Here is an 18,868-nt window from a genome sequence, read left to right as displayed (position 1 = left end):
TTCAACACCTTGGATTAGTCAGTAATTTGTAAAAAAATAACACATAAGTGGCTCAGAAAATGAATAAATGAACACCCATATGTGTGGACTGACCAATAGTAGGTTTGTAAAAAAGGTTCCGGCCCGATGCCAGCGATATAATCATACTCATTTAATAACAATATGAAGAAGCTAATGCAAGCGGTAATACTGTATAACATAAAGCCTTTCGGCTGTGTATATTTTGACAAGTACGACCACCCCTGAGGGGAAAAGTCGAACAACAATTGGTACTGCACACAAAATGACCTCTTTTGGAATATGTCCCCATCTAGAGGTGATACCATGTCATGGCATGAGATGCATTTATTCCAACGGCAAAATGGAAGAGATTTCCTTGATAGTATGTTGCGGCTTTTTGTCATCACTGTCGCATTGCTAGCATATTATCCGAATATGTTGACTTTTGGTTGGTTTATTTGTGCGAATGTCTGTGTATGTGCATGCTTGTTCATGTGTTTTCAGACGATCCTTATAATGACACCTCTTACAATGACAGTGACCCATATGGTGGTGAGTCACGATGTATGGGCAGTTCCGTCTCCTGTCCAACTATAACATGATTAGCACAATAATAGCTTACATCATGCTCAATTCACCTACTCACCACAAACTAAACATTCAGTGTTAATTTAACATACTAATATTTTGAGAATCTTGCAAGTTATGCACCTGTAATAGACAAACAGGCCTAAATATGAATTCCTTTTTCCTTTTGTCAGCTGGGATAGGTTTCAGCTCACTGTACCCCTACTCATTAGGGCTGAGAATGAGTAAGGGTACAGAAAATGGGTGGATGGATTGATATTTCTTGTTTAACCTACAACATCAGACTAATACATTTGAGACGTTCATTGACTTTTCCAACAGTTTGATCAGTTTATCAGACTGAATCCTGCAGCCGTTTTCCGAATACGTATTAAACACATCGTGTTTTTCTACATTAGCAATACTGTACTGAGCATCCGGGACAGCGTGTACTACTATACCGCATTGTGTGTAAATGTCCAGTTCCATGGTCTTCATAATATATAAATAAATGAATAATCCATCCATCCGTTATCCTCACGAGGGTCGTGGGCATGCTGGAGCCTATCCCAGCTGTCTTAGGGCAGTAGTACAGCCTGAACTGGTTGCCAGCCAATCGCAGGGCACACACAGACAAACAATCCACACTCACAATCACACCTAGGGGTAATTTAGAGTGTCCAATTAACCTACCATGCATGTCTTTGGAATGTGGGAGGAAACTGAGTACCCGAAGTAAGCCCACGCAGGCACCTGGAGAACATGCAAACTCTACACAGGAAGGCCAAGGGCCCTATTCGAACCCACAACCTCTGCACTGTGAGGCGGGCATGCTAACCAGTAAATAAATAGATAGATAAATAAATACATAAATCAATGAATAAATAAATATTAAGCACAGCCCATGCAAGGCATTTATGAAATTAGACTTTAGTTTACTATGCTGTGTAAGCATGAGCTGTGTTTGTATTCTCAAGAGAATGTCTTATGTGATGTAAAACATTATGACAGTTTGAAGGCCAAGTTTTTGTGATTATAGAGGAATTTAATTCCTTCCTTAAGAGTTTTAAGGTGTTCGACTCGACAGTTCAAGTTTCATGTTAAAACAAATAATGTGTGCATTGTCAGATTGAATTTAGACATCATTGTATTTGAAGAACTGGTATCTAATCCATAATGACTATTTGCATGTACTGATATTTGAAAGATCTGTACCTGGTACCCGGTACCCGGTTTAAAAGGGAAGTCAACCCCTCCAAAATGTTTGCACTAATATGTTCAACGGCGGCATGGTGGTCGACTGGTTAGCATGTCCGCCTCACAGTTCAAAGGTCGTGGGTTCGATCCCGGCTCCGGCCTCCCTGTGTGGAGTTTGCATGTTCTCCCCGTGCCTGCGTGCGTTTTCTCTGGGTACTCCGGTTTCCTCCCACCTTCCAAAAACATGCATGGCAGGCTAATTGATCACTCTAAATTGCCCCTAGGTGGGATTGTGAGTGGCGATGTTTGTCTCTGTGTGCCCTGTGATTGGCTGGCAACCAATTCAGGGTGTCCCCCGCCTACTGCCCGAAGACAGCTGGGATAGGCTCCAGCATGCCCTTGTGAGGATAAGCAGTATGGATAATAGATGGGTGGAATATGTTCTATGCACCTTCACTAGTCTAAGCATGGGATTGAGATTAACATTGTGTTTGTGGAAAATGAGTTAAGTGTAAAATCCACCCATTTTTATCCATCTCAGGGGGTGGTCATTTTGTCACTTCTGTCGTCTGAAAATGGCATCACAGTTGTTCAGGGCTCGGTTAACGACCAATCACGGCTCACCTGTTTTTTAAAGGTGAGTCATGATACACAGCAACTGTGATGTCATTTTCGGTCTATAACAAGTGGCAAAATGGCCGCCCCCTGAGATGAACAAAAACAGGTGGATTTTACTGCTTAACTCATATTCCACAAACGCAAAAGTAATCAGAATGCCATGTTTTGACTAGAGGGCCTGCATAGAACATGTTCTTGTAAAGAACATTTTTGGGTTGACTTCCGCTTTAAGATACTACTCATATTTTGATATTGTCGCCTTTGTAGAAAGACAGCACTTTGTTGCTGCTGGCCTTCCCATCTGTTGAGCAAACCTGGCATCAGCGCCAGTAGTTTACCTATTTATACTGCAGATCTGTGTCTCCCTCTCTCCATGTCACACATTTCTTAATGTGTTAAGCTTCTATAAAAGGCCTGAAAGCGTGAAAGCCAACTTGTTGAGACAAAGGTTCCCTTTGAAAGAGTTTTTGGCAGGCTTGGCTTGGCAAAGCAGAAAAATCTTTGCCAAGCTAGGCTCTATAAGATTTAGAAGCACATAAAAACGTATCAAATGAATGATTTAAAATATTCTTCATTGTGATGCCGCACTAGTGTCATCACAGAGAAAAATATAGGACAGATTTCACTGGCTGTTCTTTCTGGGCTTTTAATGACAATCTCTGCCACCTCGGTTCCCTTGGCAAACATTAAGCAAGATCGATGGCCCTGTTGTTGTTGTTTCTGTTTCTCTTAATGTCTTCCTGTGAGAGAAGCCAGAGGGTGTTGGACCCATTTACTGGCCGCCGTGACCTCACCAGACTGGAGAGAGCGACAATGCCTTGCGGAAATGGAATACAGCCATTCGGAAGTTATCAGAATTAGAGCATTCTATTTAGGTGGCAATTGCTATAAAGAGAACAATACGCTCAGAGTATCCAGTGTGCTGTACTATAAAGAACCTGTAATACAGTATTTAATCGTGAATAGTTCAAATGGCCCTTTTTACTCATTTGTAGGCCGTAAAGTAGCCGAGTCCACGCCAACCTTTCTCTCACCGTCGGGGAGTGAAAGCTCCAAAATGGTGCTGAGAGACGAACAACTGCTGCTGGAGTGTATTGCTGCTGGACTGTGAGTTTACACACACACACACACGCACACACACGCACAGGGCTCTATTTTCATGCCCAATTTCACTACCTGCTCCAATAGTTAGAGGCGGTTCCAACAGGTCAACTTTCAGCCACCAAATTGTCAGATGCGCCGGGCTAATGTCAAAGGATGCCAGAACGCCCGCCATGGCACAGAGCGGTCTTCCAAATTCCCAGGCAAAACAAGGCTTGCGCTGGCACAAAAATCAAGATCCGGTCGTTATTATGTTGAGAGCAGCTGCACCATCTACAAATATAGAGCCCACACTGTAGAATATACAACCCCACGGAAACCTTATGGAATCACCGCTCCTGGAGGTTGATCAAATCTAAACAAAATGAAATGGTTTGAAAAGGGAAGCGTCCTGGTAGACCAAGGAAGACCTCAAAGCATCAAGATAATAAACTTCAACCAATATGTTTGACCAAATGGGAGGAAATTGGATTCAACATCTTTCACTCAACTGTAAGAAACCGTTCCTAAAGCAAATGGGATTTACATACAGAAAATACAAACAAAAGCCATCCTTAACACTTAAACAGAAACAAACAAGGCTACAGTGGGATGAAGAAAAGCAATTATGGACTGTAAATGACTGGATGAAAGTGACATTCAGTAGTAAATGGCGTACCTGCATTTGGCACCTTTTTTTTGGTGCCACTCCAATGAAATGAAATATATGAAGACAAGAGTGCAAATGTCCACAGTCATTGAGGATATGGAGCGGCATGTCAGGTAAAGGAAAAGGGGAGATGGCAGGCAATCAGTCAGTCAGTCTTCAATAAATGCACAAGTTTGCATAGAGGTTGGAAAGAATGAAGCCATATCGTTTCCAGCCAATACTATGAAATAAGTCTAATGAGTGAGATTCTGCTTTTGATGTGAAAGATGCAGCGTTCTTCTGATGGCACAAAATACACATTGGAGAACAAGTGGATCAGGAAGTGCAGCAGACATAGTGCTCCTTCAAAAGCCACATGCGTATGGACAATGCTGGAATTAATACAGTACCGTACCTTGCACGCATGATGAACAGAGTGCTGCTTTGGTCCGGTATCTCAGCGGCTTAATTTACGGACACGGAATTCTCTGGCATGGACATAATGACCAACAAGCCACCGTTTGCGCCAAGGATGTGCCCTTTTAAAATTTTTACAATGCATCATGGCATTGTTTTTCTTTGTGTCCTCCTCGTTGTCCAATGTGTGCCTATTGTCCAGCAGTGAGTTGGCACACGTTACGTCCCATTGGACCCAACATAGACGTACCCGTATATTGAAACTGTTGCCATAAAAGCAAAATAAAGCAATATGGAGGTGTATTTTTCAGCTCTTATGCGTTTTTCCAAGCTAAGCTAATTAATTACTACCAACAAAGCTACATGTAAAATTAAACGGACGGTGGGGATGGCCACGTTTTCACTAACAAGTTCATTTCATATATTTTTTGATCAGGGAAAAGAAAAAAGTTGTCATTTTCTATTTTATCAATAAATTTGGGAGAAATTAGGAAATAAGTGACTCTATGAATAACGCCCCTTGTTAATGAGCAGAATGGCCGCGCACCCTACCGTTTTATCCTTGTTCGGTCGGAGTCACGCGAGGGACCGATTCCAAACCCTCCATTGGAAATCATTGTACTTTCATTCCTTATAACGTCCAAATACGGCGATCAATTGGCACCAAAATTTATGTGGACATCTCTCCTAATGCCCTCTTCAACATATCAAAAGGATTAACCTCTCCGTGGCTGATTTATATGAGAATGAGGAAATGTGGAAGTCAGCAGAGCTACATAGGCTGGAACCAGCGCACACTGCTTCTTTGCTTGAAAAAAAACAAAACAAACAAAAAAAAAACACTGCTTCTTTGCTGATCACGGTTAGCACTGGCGAGGCATTAAACACTACTCAGGATATTTACAGAGACTGAAGTGGAAATGAGACGTGCACATTTATTTGGATAAGGACTGCCCCAGATTTTCGGCTTACAACTCGCCGTCCAATATGGAAGGTAACAGCCGAAATGGCGTGTTCCATTCCGGCCACACACTCGGCTGTGCAGTCAGCCTCGCTGGAACTTTTCGTTCGCTGTTCGATGAGGGCTTTTGTCACTCTCAAGCCGCTTAACTCGGGCAGAAGGGAGCTGCAAACAAAAAGCAGAGACACCGCGCGACTGTTTGCGATGCGACATGAAGACACAGGCTCACCTTCACCTCCACATGCTAGGCGGACAGTAAGGAGCTAATGTTGTTGTGCTAACGCCTTTTGTTTTCACGGCCTGAAGCTAGTTGTTGCTAAACTTCCGCTGTCTCAATCCTACCTTTAACCGGGGAGGGAAGCCGGGGGCTCCAATCTGCCTGCTGCTGCTTCAAGATGCGTCTCTCTCCCTCCTGAGACACGAGTTTAGCGTCGCTAAATGTCCGAAATATAACCAGTCGGAGTTCGTGTGCGCATTCATGCTCTTGTCCGCTTCAGCTTGTGAAAGTGGAGGAGCAATCGCCACAGTATTTTTGATTTTGTGGAGGTGATCATGATGAGATCACGTTTTATGTCAAAAAATCCAAACTATTGTGCAGAACACTTTTATACTTTCACAGTTTGAAGTGGACAAGAGTAGTAATGTGCATTTGCATTTTGGTCACCGTTTTAGACAACAGAACTGACAAAGCGAACAATATTACCAAGCATGCCTTCCTCGCGTGACGTAGACCGCTGAGACCGAAAACATAACATAAGGAAATTTGTTGTAAACCTACTCACAAAAAAAGACCTTAAATCACTACAGGGTCTTTTGAGGTGGGCATTTTAGTACTGATGTTGTCCAAGTGTCCCATTGATGAAGCGCTCCTTTAGTGTTTATTAAAGGCCTTTTCTATTAATAAAAAAAATATTTTGTGGAATGTGATTTGCCTTTTTTCTGCAAAGACATTTAAACATTTAAACATTAAAACAAGTCACTGATAGTGTAGTGGTACACACTCCTGAGTTGTGTGCGGGCAGCGTGGGATCAATTCCCGCTCAGTGACAGTGTCTGTGTGTGCCCTGTGACTGGCTGGCGACCAGTTTGGGTGTAGTCTGCCTTCGCCCGTTGACGGCTGGGATAGGCTCCAGCACCTCCCCGTGACCCTGTATAGGATAAGCGGTTTGGAAGATGACATGACATGACATTAAAACATTTAAATGATCATCCTCCTGGAGCGGTGATTCCATAAGTTTTGTCAGGGTTTGTAGAATAACTAAAAACAACCGACATTGGGCATTTTTGGGAATGGTCAAATACTGCATGTCTATACATGCTTGTCATTAAAATGTTCCTTTAAGTTCACAGCATGACAAGCTCTGCTGTATGGACTTGTTGATATTTTGGGGGTTTATTTATCCCAAAATAAATATGATGATGTGGGCTTACCACTACAAATTCACTCATCGTACATGTTGTACATGTGTTGATCTGTGTATGTCTTCACCTGCAGCCCCACACCCGCTATCAAATGGTTTAAGAAGGGTGGTGATCTGCCTGGACAAAAAGTGAAGTTTGAGAATTACAACAAGACCATGAAGATTAACAGTGTGTCAGAGGAAGATGCTGGGGAATACGTATGCATGGCCAACAATCATTTAGGTAGCATACGTCACTCGATTTTTGTTCAAGTCAAAGGTGAGTTAATTACAGCCAGGTGTTTTCTGACTGCTTATCTGCAATATACCGGACAGCATGAAACTGAGTTTTTGGTATCCTTCGCCTGTTCCACAGCGGCTCCTTACTGGCTGGACAAACCAACGAACCTGGTGCTAGCTCCAGAAGACAATGGCCGTCTGGTCTGTCGGGCAAATGGCAACCCTAAACCGAGCATCCAATGGCTGGTTAACAGCATACCTATAGACAGTAAGTGCTGTCTCAAGTTCATGTGTAACTACATTTGTACAACTACATTTGAGGTCACATTTCTTGATGGGTTTTCTAATTAGATATCCATTACAATTATCTGACACTAAATGTAACTAGAATAAAACATTTCATAGTAATCATTAATGTTCTCCCCCTTTTCCTTTGCCCCTCCTCCGAAGGCTCTCTGCCCGATCCTAGTCGACAGCTGATGGGTGACACTATCATCTTCCGCTCGGTGCAGATGGGAAGCAGTGCAGTCTACCAATGCAATGCCTCGAACCAGCACGGTTATCTTCTAGCAAATGCCTTCGTCAGTGTCATTGGTGAGATCTAGAGGGTGGGATGCAATTTAAAAAATGGAGGAGTTTCACTGATCGTCTCTTTGCCAGGTGGTGTCACCATAAAACATTCTGTCCAGTAATAAATATGAGGGTTGTGTGTGTAAGGTGATGCTAATGCTGTTACTCTCTGCAGTCTTAGACTTAGACTTCACTTTATTGATCTTTGATCTCTGATTTTTTTCTTTTTAATGTGACTAGATATGCGCCCAAGGATGCTTGGCCCGAAAAATCAACTGATAAAAGTCATTGAGAACAATCGCACCTTTCTGGACTGTCCCTTCTTCGGTTCCCCTTTTCCAGAGTTACGCTGGTAAGCATGTGTAAAAAAAAGTCTCATTAATGTTTCTGAACCGAATACAGTTTTTGTAACTATTTTTTCCTTCCCAGGTTTAAGAACGGACAGGGCAGCGGCCTGGATGGTGGACAGTACCGGGTTTACGCAAACGGCACCCTGGAGATCAAACGTGCCAGATCAGAAGACGAGGGCACCTATACCTGCGTGGCCAGCAGCATTCTGGGCATGGCCGAGAACCAGGTCCGCCTGGAAGTCAAAGGTCAGACACGACATCCGTGCGGGAGTCAGACACAACATCACACTGTTATAACTCATCCCTCTCATTCTGACACTGAGGTTTTACCTGTGTATCTTTTTGCCGCATCGAAACACGTGTGAACTCTTTCTATGTGCCAAATAGCCAACGCTGCTGTGTAAAACACATAGCCTTTCTCTGCTGTTTTTGAAAAGGTCATTAAGTCCCTCTTTTTTTTCCTGCATTGACATTCAGATCACACATATACCAGATGTACACATATAGCAAATAGATACTGTATGTTGTTTCCATTTCAGTGCTTATCAAATGAATTTTATTAAAGAGCTCTATCATAAAATCAGTGTTATAGAATCACATAGGTGTATGTAAGTTTCCCTCTTCAAACTCACTCTTCCTTAGAGCCGAGCCGTATAGTTCGTGCCCCCGAACACCAGTCAGCCATCAGGGGCTCCACAGCTCGTTTTGACTGTAAAGTGAAGTTTGATCCCAGCCTGCCTGTCACTGTGACTTGGACAAAGGATGACAAGCCGATCTATCTTGGATGGAGGTAAGAGAATTTTTGCATTTTTGGGTGGCCCTCATGCAACTCAGAATTTCCACCTGAACCTAACTAAGTGCATATCCGAATGAGTAGCAGTTGAGTTATATTAATTACCGTACCAAATTTAATTTGTATTTTGCACAGATGCATATATTTCATGCATATTTAAATTGGCATTTTTGTCAGGCATGTGGTTAGGGTCCGATGTGGCCCCCCCATTAGTACTGATGAAAAATTGGGCCCCTCCATTAAGTTGCCCACCTTTGATAAAAAGCAACAGTATCATGACATTTATTTAATTAATCATTAATTAAACTGTGTTTTTACAAATGACCCCCATTTATTTGTGGTGAAGCGTGGACGATGCACCAAGTCGTTAATTAAAAAAACAGTTTAATATAGCCACAGTTTTAGAAAATATGGTAATGGTAATATAATATGGTAATTCTTAATTTTACATTTTTCTGTCTCACTCTAGCTTCATATTTTATGTATTTCTTTTTCTGCAATGTGTTTTTTAAAATTATTTTCAGACCATGTTTTATGCATTTGTGGCTATTGTGATTAATAGTAAACTTTAAGTAAAGACGGTATGCTATAGAATGACTTATCCTTTGTCATTCATCATCTACCAGGCTGAGGAAAGATGAGGAATCACTGACCATCCCTAACATCAACGAGGGAGATGAAGGAACTTACACGTGTACTGTTAAAACAGAGATTGACCAGGACTCAGCCTCGGCCCGTCTCACTGTGTTAGGTACACTCACATACCGTACACAACTGTGTTGAAAGACTGCATTTAGCTTCACTTTTAGATGCAACACTGTGGGGGTAGGGGGGACTCCAATAAAAAGTGTAAACAAACTCCACAAAGCAGAATAGATGGAAGACAGACAGATGACAGATAGGCACGCACAAGTACTCTCACACACAAGCCTTTGTTGTTGTATGTTGCATGCATATCAAGCATGATGCTGGTATTGTAACACACTAATTTCATTGTACGTACCTAAACTTTCTCTTAACTGCATGCATTGTATCTGATTCAGCAAAATATTTTGTGTTCTTTGTTATTGTATTGTAGTAAAGTTGAACAGTGTGTGTCTTAGACCTGCTTTGAAACATTTGATACATTTGCAGTGATGGTTGTATTTTTGTTCCATTGATAATATGCAATATTTTCAGGAGATTTGCTATTTTGGGAAAAAACAAAACAAAACTCCTCTGTTACACAGCTTCAATGGGTGGTTGTTTAATGATTGTTTGGGTGCAAGAATGAAATCGTTTGTCACATTCCTGGCATTAATTTGAAATCATCAATTCAAATGTGTCAAATGTAACTGTGTCTTAAACTAATGCCTATTTACATTTATTGTGCACTAAATCACTTCTGTTAATAACAATTGTGCTTTCATACATTCTGATTAGCAGAGTCATTTGCAAACTCTAACCACTATACCCATTTCCTGGTCCTTGACCCCGCCTTACAGAAGAAGCCTCCCTCAACCCCTCAGTTTCTAGTGCCTTGCCTCCAGGTAACATATAACTTAGGTGGATTCTCTTCCCTTTCTTGTGTTTCATTACTGCTTTGCCTTATGTTATCTATTTCACTATCCACATGTGCCTCTTTTATATTGTAATGATTATGACTACTTACAATTCACGGATTTTTAAGTGACTGCATTCCGTACTTAATTTACTGTACACAAGCATGTCCCCTGTTCAACTTGTTTAAATCAGTTAGTCATTCAGTCACACAATGTGTATCACTTCAATGGTAGAATAGAGATTTTGATTGTTGTTTGGATATGCACTGACTTTTTTTCAAATCAGCTTAGAATTTTAAACATACTGGACAGTACCTGTGTAATATGCTTTAAGATCTTGCTTCCTTGCAGACCGCCCAGACCCTCCTATGGATCTAGAGCTGTCAGACCCAGCAGCCCGAAGCGTTCGCCTCACCTGGATCCCTGGAAATGACCACAGAAGCCCCGTGACAGGTGTCTATAGACAAAAAACACACGCTACTCACAAAAAGTTAGGGATATTTGGCATTCAGGTGAAATAAAAAAAAAGTGAACCGCATTATGAAGAGGACTGTTTAAATATCAATTCTAATTTAACCAGGAAATGTATTTGTTGTGTGGTCGGTAAACAGCAGAGATATGGATCACAGATCAGACACCATAGACAATGGCCAATCAAGTAAAATTTATAAAACTAGAAGCACAAAATTAAATACTGAAAACAGAAAATAACAACCACAAAAAGTCATTGCGAAAAATAATTAGTCTGAGGTATCTCACCAACAAAAATAGGTTAACTTAGCCACAGTGGAAAGAAGGCACGAGTACTACTGAACAAAAACAATGTAACTAACAGAAGGTAGAAGAAAATCACACAAGTATGTACCTAAAAAAAATTAAAAAACGTGTCGCTGGTAACAGGCAATGTTAAACATGGTGACAAGTGAGGTAATGCTCCTGCACCTTCCTTCTGCTGAATCCGGACCTAAATCCTAGCAGGGATAAACTGCTAACAAATTCTGCAATATGGGTCTGTCTTTGGGCGGCACGGTGATCGACTGGTTAGCACGTCCGCCTCACAGTTCAGAGGTCGTGGGTTCGATCCCGGCTGCGGCCTCTCTGTGTGGAGTTTGCATGTTCTCCCCGTGCCTGCGTGGGTTTTCTCCGGGTACTCCGGTTTCCTCCCACATTCCAAAAACATGCATGGTCAGTTGATTGGACACACTAAATTGCCCCTAGGTGTGATTGTGAGTGCGGATGTTTGTTTGTCTCTGTGTGCCCTGCGATTGGCTTGCAACCAATTCGGGGTGTCCCCCGCCTACTGCCCGAAGACAGCTGGGCTAGGCTCCAGCACGCCCTGCGACCCTTGTGAGGATAATCGATAATCGATGGATGGAAGGGTCTTCAAGAGCTCCTGGAGGAAATGGAAGCAGGCAGAATAACTGGAACCTGACAGTCTACCGGGTTTGGATGGCTCATTGCGGATGGCCAGATCAAGGACATCCGATTTATTTTTTGCGTAGTGTGACATGTCCTACGTGATCCCAGTATTTATTTCTCGACCAATAGTGTGACGGAGCAAAACGCTCAACGTTCTGACCTGCACACTCTCGCTCTGAAGTATCAGGCACGTGCTTCTCACATCGGCACCCACTGGGAGCATGTGCTCATTATTCCTGCAGATCCCTCGGACCATGCTGTTTGCGGCAGCACGCAATGATCGGGTGGGGTTTGGTCGGTGTATTTTTTAAAGCCCACAGAATATTATGTTCTATCGCTATATAAACATAGAACCTAGAAAAAAAAAATTAGACTCTCTTCAAGAGATGGGAGACTCGAGTCATATGACTTGACTCGAGTCAGACTCGAGTTGCTATTTCTAGGACTTGCGACTTGCTTGCCAAAAACATGGGAATGACTCGACTTGGGACTTAGTATCTCAGTGACTCGATTTGACTTAGACTTAAACTGCATGACTCGACAAGTCATCTTGTTTATAATTTTAAATCTGTATTTTAACACACTTTGCCTTTTTAAGAAGGAAAGCAAGAAAGAACGAAAAAAAGAGTGCTTTTGTTCATTCACGCCAACCTGGCAACCCAGTCAGCATCACTTGTTAGTGTGAAGTGGTGACGTAAACACCAAGCAACTAAGAGGGTTGTCATGTCATCTTCCAAACCGCATATCCTATATAGGGTCGCGTGGAGTTGCTGGAGCCTATCCCAGCCGTCAATGGGCGAAGGCAGACTACACCCCGAACTGGAACTAAGAGGGTTATTAATTTGAATTAATGGATTATTGTGTCCATGACGTTGACAAAAATAGGATGGAAAAACGCATGGTTTGCCCTCACGGAATGAAGACACAACAACGACAATTTCTAACGTCATTCGTCATTATTACAAAACCCACAGACAGGCAAGTTAACTTCACAGTTTAGCTAGCGATACTGGTTTGGGACCAGTAAAAAAATGTGATCGTGAACATTTAAGTACAACTAAGTAACATATCTAGGAGTGGCATGGCTTGTGAAAACTGTCCTCTCCCCAGTCACTTCTTCCAGCTCTTCCGGACAGATCCCAAGGCGTTCTCAGCCCAGCCAGGAGACATAGTCTCTCCAGGGTGTCCTGAGTCGTTCCTGGGGCCTCCTGCTGGTGGGACATGCCCAGAACACCTCACCAGGGAGGCATCCTGACCAGATGCCCGAGCCACCCCTTCTGGCTCCTCTCGACGTGAATGAGCATCGGCTTGACTCTGAGTCCCTCGCGGATGACCAAGCTTCTCACCCTATCTCTAAGGGAGAACCCGGATACCCTGCGGAGGAAACCCATTTTGTCCGCTTTTATCTGGGATCTCATTTTTTTCAGTCATGACCCACAGCTCGTGACCATAGGTGGGGGTAGGAAGGTAGATCGACAGACAAATTGAGAGCTTTGCCTTTCAGCTCAACTCCTCCTTCACCACAGCAGACCAATACAGCATGACAGCAGACGCTGCACTGATCTGCCTGCGATCTCCCGTTCCATCCTGCCCTCACTCATGAACAAGACCCCAAGATACTTAAACTCCTCCACTTGGGGTAGGATCTCTTCACCGACCCGGAGAGGGCACTCAACCCTTTTCCGACTGAGAACGATGGTCTCAGATTTGGAGGTGCTGATTTGCATCTCAGCTGCTTCACACTCAGCTGCAAACTGCTCCAGTGAGACATGGAGATCATGGCTTGGAGAAGCCAAAAGTACCACATCATCTGCAAAAAGCAGAGATGAATACTGAGGCCACCAAACCGGACCCCATCAATGCCTCAGGGGCTGCGCCTACAAATTATGTCCATAAAGTTTATGAATGGAATCAGTGGCAAAGGGCAACCTTGGCGGAGTCCAACCCTCACTGAAAACAATTCCGACATACTGCCGGCAGTGAGAACCAAACTCTGACATCGGTGGTATAGGGACCGAACAGCCCGTATCAGGCGGTTAAGTACCACATACTCCCGAAGCCACACACAGCACTACCCGAGGGACATGGTCGAACACCTTCTCAAGGTCCACAAAACACATGTACACTGGTTGGGCGAACTCACATGCACCCTCGAGGACCCTGTGAAGGGCATAGAGATTATGCAGTGCTTCACGGCCGGGATGGAAACTACACTATTCCTCCTGAATCTGAGATTCGACTTACCAATGGACCCTCCTCTGCACTCCTGAATAGACCTTACCAGGGAGGCTGATGACTGTGATCCCTCTGTAGGTGGAACACACCTTCCAGTCCCCCTTCGTAAAAAGAGGAATTACCACCCCGGTCTGCCAGTCTAGAGGTATTGTCCCTGATGTCCATGCAATGTTGCTGAGGTGTGTCAACAATACAATCAACGTAGTCTGAAAAAAATCTCTTTTTGAATTTTGGTGAAATTCTGTCATGGTTTGGGGATCTAGCGGTCTCTATGAAAACTCTTGGAGACTCGCAGTGTCAAGTCTGCCGTCTGAGAGCCTTGAGCCCCGTCTCCCGTGTCTGCGCGTGAGTGTCGTCCAGGTATGGCTGTTGGAGACACCAGGAGTTGCACTTGATCAACCTGGTTACACCTGTCTGATTAAATCTGTCTGGTGTTAAGTAGCTCTGGGACTCTTCCCATTTGGTTGCTCAGCTTTTATCCTGACTTATCCATGCCTTTGGCTTCAACCTGCTCAATATTTTAGCTGACTGTATGTCAGCCTTACATCCTGCTCACCGCTAGCCTGAATTCAACACATGGACATCTTTGTACCATCATGGACCATTTTCTGCCAGCCACAGCTGCCCACCTCATTTGTTACAATAAATGTACCATCATCATCACAATCTGCTGCTTGACTCTCTGCATTTGGTTTGTCCACACTTCTGTGGACTCTCTCTCTCTCTTTTTTTCTTTCTACAATTTTGTAAAATTAGCTAAAAACAACAGGCTTACAAGAAGGCTTCAAAATGTGCAACCTTTTAGTTGCAGCTTCTTTTTCTGAATTTGTTTTGTACAACTTGACAGTCATCCACGCCTTTGTTACATCTTGGCTAGATTACTGTAATGCACTTTATTTTGGAGCACCTTCCCGCAGTCTCAGGTCTACGGACCAGGCACTGCTCGAGGTGCCGAGGACCAAGTGGAGCCTCAGAGGGGATCGAGCTTTTTCGGCTGCTGGTCCTTCCATGTGGAATGACCTTCCATTGGATGTTAGGCAAGCCCCCCCTCTGTCCATTTTTAAACCCCGTTTGAAGACACATTTCTATTCGTTGGCTTTTGATCTGATCTGAGACTGACAAATTTTGGCTGTTTTTCCGGTATATAGTGTTTTGTGTTAAATGATTGATTTCACTTGTTTCATTATGGCTATTTTGTTGTTCTATGCAAAGTGCTTTGTTACAGCTGTAGCTGTTGTAAAATGCGCTATATAAATAAAATTGTATTGTATTGTATTTATTTGTATTTACCAATATAATTTGGTGTTCAGCCACCACCACGTTAGATAGAAATGTCTTGCGTCGTTTCTGCTTAATCCAGCAAGTTAGCAAATAAACCAGCAAATCAAAATCAAAACAGTCACTCTGGCCCTCACAGTTTCACACTTGGTAGCTGAAATGAAGAATCTTCACTGGTAGAGTAACTTAGGTCCAGAGCGGAGATGAAATCTATACATTGTATTCAGTCTTTCTGATTTTGTTTTGCTTACTTTTGCAGAATTTATGGTCCAGTTTGAGGAAGACCGTTGGGAGCCCGGTAGATGGCAGGACCTGGCCACCTATCCTGGGGACCTCAACTCCGTCATTCTGCAACTCGCTCCCTTTGTCAACTACCAATTCAGAGTTATCGCCATTAATGCCGTGGGCCAGAGTGCAGCGAGCCACCCCTCACCAAAGTACCAAACCAGTAGCGCTGGTGAGTAGCATTCTGCTTGGTAATAAGCCTGTGAAAAATTGGTCCTGAAAATAACATTACTGTATATTTACCAAGAGCCCAACAGGTGGTGAAAGATCACAAATCACCTCTACCTGTTATAAATATTATCTGTTATTTTTTGATGGTTAAGAGATTGTGTTATGTTTCACATAAAGCTCCTGATGTCATACCTAGAGGCCTCCGAGGCTGGGGCTCAGAGAAAGACAACATGGAGATCACTTGGGAGGTAAGTTATGTGAAAGTAGGCATTAATAGCATATCGTGTGAGGGTTTTGAATTAGTTGTGCGATTCACATGTGTTACCGTGCGCATGCCTGCTATATACTAAATCACATAATCACATCCCCTATGCTGTTACTATGTCCCCAAAATATTTTTTGTTGTTTTGAATAGTATCGTATTAACAGTGTTGGGCAGTAGCGACATTCCAAGTACCAGTGTTACTAGTTTAGCTATGTTTTTCTGTGGTGTGGTCATAACATTGCGGTTTTCAATACTAAATAGTGTTTAAGTAATTAAACTACTTTCATGATCACATATCGTATAGTAACCACATTTTCAAAATTAAAAAACTACAATTTTGCTGAAAATGAAATACACAAATTTAATCGCTAGTCAGTCTGGTGGCTGTGTTATTACTTAAACTAATGCTAAATGCATTCTTGTTTGACAGTTCAATAGCACTAAACAAGTCAATGCACTCACCATTATACAACCTTTTTTTTCCCGGTCCCGGTGTTGTGGCAAGTTGGTGAGCACAATCAAAGATCCCTGCTGCGAAGTGGGCACTTGGAGACCGCCTTCCACTCCGATTGTTTGTCCACATGTGGTCACTCTGCTTGGGCACCAAGCCTTTTTTTTACCCATTAAAGGCCTAAAGCACCTGGCTAAACATCTCTCTAAAGCCTAAGGCTGACTTTGGAATCACCCTGAAAATTCAACACCAAAATAATTAATATCTCAGCCCTGTAGCAGATAGAAACATCATTCCAAAATAATTTGAGAGCTTGGACATGTGGCTTTCACACAGGCCTGAGCTTATTATTTACTGTTTCAATCAAAAATGTATAAATAAAATGTCAGTGGAAGAGAATAACTATTTTTAAATAAAAAGTAAAAAACATAATAATTACCATCCTCTTTACCAGGGGTGTCAAACTAATTTTTGTCACGGGCCACATCATAGTTATGGTGTCCCTCAGAGGGCCGTTACAACTGTGAACCCATAGAAATGTATGATTGCCTTATATTATCACATATACAAAACAAATTGATGGATAACTAGTTTTGAAATCAGAAGCCAGTAAATAGTTTGTTCAGCTTTTTTGAACAAACTATTTTTCAAGATATTTTAAAGGAGGGATTGGTAAGAAATGTTTTCAATATCTTTTATCTTTTATCTTTTATGTAGTGCTAAAAGTGAAGACAATTTGAAAGAAACCTGTTAAGTCAACACACATGATTTGCCTTCGCGGGCCACATAAAATGATGTCGCGAGCCAGATCTGGCCTTTTGACACCTGTCTCTATACTGTTACAAAGCCGTCCATATATCATATATCACGTTTGACTGTTTCAAAGTCCACAAGGGCGTCGTCTTTTTCACTGCCGTGACTTATTTCAGAGCTCTCGCGATCATCTGCATCCGCCATTACTGCCCGAAAAATTCCGGACATCCTCCGGAATGTGTATATTCTGATGCGTTTCATTGGCTAAAAGACCGAGAATTGGATAAAACGAAAAGAAAATGACGTATATGCTCTCCCGGCTTTAAAGGCAGAAAGACACAAGAGCGCTCCCGGCTTTAGTGGTAGAAATGCGGTTGTGCGCTCCCGGCCTTAATGAGTTAATGTAGAATTCAGTGAAATCAGTGTTAATAAATTAATGACATCCTTAAAGAGTAGAGCTGGGCATTATCCCTCTGTCCCCGAGTTTCCGTCCTGCATATTTTTATCGACCCACGTGGTCCGAGTCGGTCGGTGTCAGCCAGCTGGCGTCGAGAACAGACTTAACCTATACCATGTCACACGCAGATGCCACACTCCTGACACGCGGTCAAGTAAGGAAAAAATAAAACATGAAAGAGTGTTTTGTACCTTGCGTTCCGACAGATGCAATGACATGTGCCCCATATTCTTTTTATTTCACCAACCACCACGCTGTGTGTGTTTGTCAGTTGTTTCTGTTTGATATATTTTCTTTGTTTGGCGGCGTGTCTGATCGTGCTGCACCTGCGTGTAAAGTGAAAATTACGTTGCATATTTTATCTCTCTCTCTCTCTCTCTATATATATATATATATATATATATATATATGTATGTGTGTGTGTATATACTGTATATATACATATAGACACATACACGCCGATATTTATTTAGAGATTTAGTGGGTATTAAAACGTTAATTCCAATTAATGCGGACATTTGGGTTATATCGCCAGCGTAGGAACAGAACTCGTTCGTAACCCAAATTGAAATTATTTACAAATAAGCATTTACTTTCCGTTCATACTTATTTCTTCAGCCTCTGCTTGATCTGGAGAAAAACGGCCCCAATTTGCACTACAGTGTGTGGTGGAGAAGAAAAGATTCTGATGGGGAGTGGAACAATGTGACCACACCAGGGACCAAACATGTTGTCCACAACACAGAAACCTATGTACCCTATGAGATCAAAATCCAGGCCAGAAATGAGCTTGGAGCAGGACCAGAGTCTAATGTGCTAATTGGATACTCAGGAGAAGACAGTAAGTTGATGCACACTTACTCCCAACACCGACTAATCATTTGCCACAATCAGTTTGGGTAGATTTTAGCCTTTCTGTAGACCTTATTTTTTATTTAATACTACTGTAGATGTGTATTCTTCTTCCATTTGTCATGATTTCATGTATATATATGTCAGTACTTTTGGTGTTTAAATATTACATTAGATATATTCAAGCCAGGAATAAATGAACTACAAGGCTATAACCAGAAGATACATAACAACAATAATAATAATAATAATGATAATAATAATGCATCACTTTATAGTATGCTCATCTATTGTGAATTAAAAACATATACATATACAT

The 18,868-nt window shown here is 42.3% G+C and overlaps 1 protein-coding gene across 22 annotated transcripts in view; it reads left to right on the top strand.

The window, feature by feature from the left end:
* Positions 1 to 18,868, top strand: part of nfasca (neurofascin homolog (chicken) a) — a 155,230-nt gene that overhangs the window by 89,431 nt on the left and 46,931 nt on the right. For 17 of the 22 annotated variants that reach the window (XR_015088036.1, XR_015088035.1, XR_015088037.1 and 14 more), the window contains 14 exons: positions 505 to 552; positions 3,378 to 3,489; positions 6,985 to 7,169; positions 7,266 to 7,397; positions 7,580 to 7,723; positions 7,940 to 8,051; positions 8,129 to 8,295; positions 8,692 to 8,839; positions 9,469 to 9,593; positions 10,327 to 10,371; positions 10,735 to 10,836; positions 15,575 to 15,772; positions 15,949 to 16,019; positions 18,316 to 18,538. Coding sequence is in view for 18 of the 22 variants with exons in the window: in XM_086039725.1 (XP_085895851.1) it covers positions 505 to 552; positions 3,378 to 3,489; positions 6,985 to 7,169; positions 7,266 to 7,397; positions 7,580 to 7,723; positions 7,940 to 8,051; positions 8,129 to 8,295; positions 8,692 to 8,839; positions 9,469 to 9,593; positions 10,327 to 10,371; positions 10,735 to 10,836; positions 15,575 to 15,772; positions 15,949 to 16,019; positions 18,316 to 18,538 (1,812 nt within the window). In the remaining 4 variants the exon portion in view is untranslated. The remainder of the gene's footprint in view (positions 1 to 504; positions 553 to 3,377; positions 3,490 to 6,984; positions 7,170 to 7,265; positions 7,398 to 7,579; positions 7,724 to 7,939; positions 8,052 to 8,128; positions 8,296 to 8,691; positions 8,840 to 9,468; positions 9,594 to 10,326; positions 10,372 to 10,734; positions 10,837 to 15,574; positions 15,773 to 15,948; positions 16,020 to 18,315; positions 18,539 to 18,868) is intronic. The other 5 variants (XM_086039729.1, XM_086039740.1, XM_086039731.1 and 2 more) reach the window with 3 other exon arrangements.

This window comes from Filicampus tigris, chromosome 9 (genome assembly GCF_054856515.1).
Source record: "Filicampus tigris isolate MCC_2025a chromosome 9, RoL_Ftig_1.0, whole genome shotgun sequence".
Taxonomy (NCBI): Eukaryota; Metazoa; Chordata; class Actinopteri; order Syngnathiformes; family Syngnathidae; genus Filicampus; species Filicampus tigris.
The sequence above is the reverse complement of the archived record's forward strand: the minus strand, read 5'-3'. Positions and strand labels throughout refer to the sequence as shown.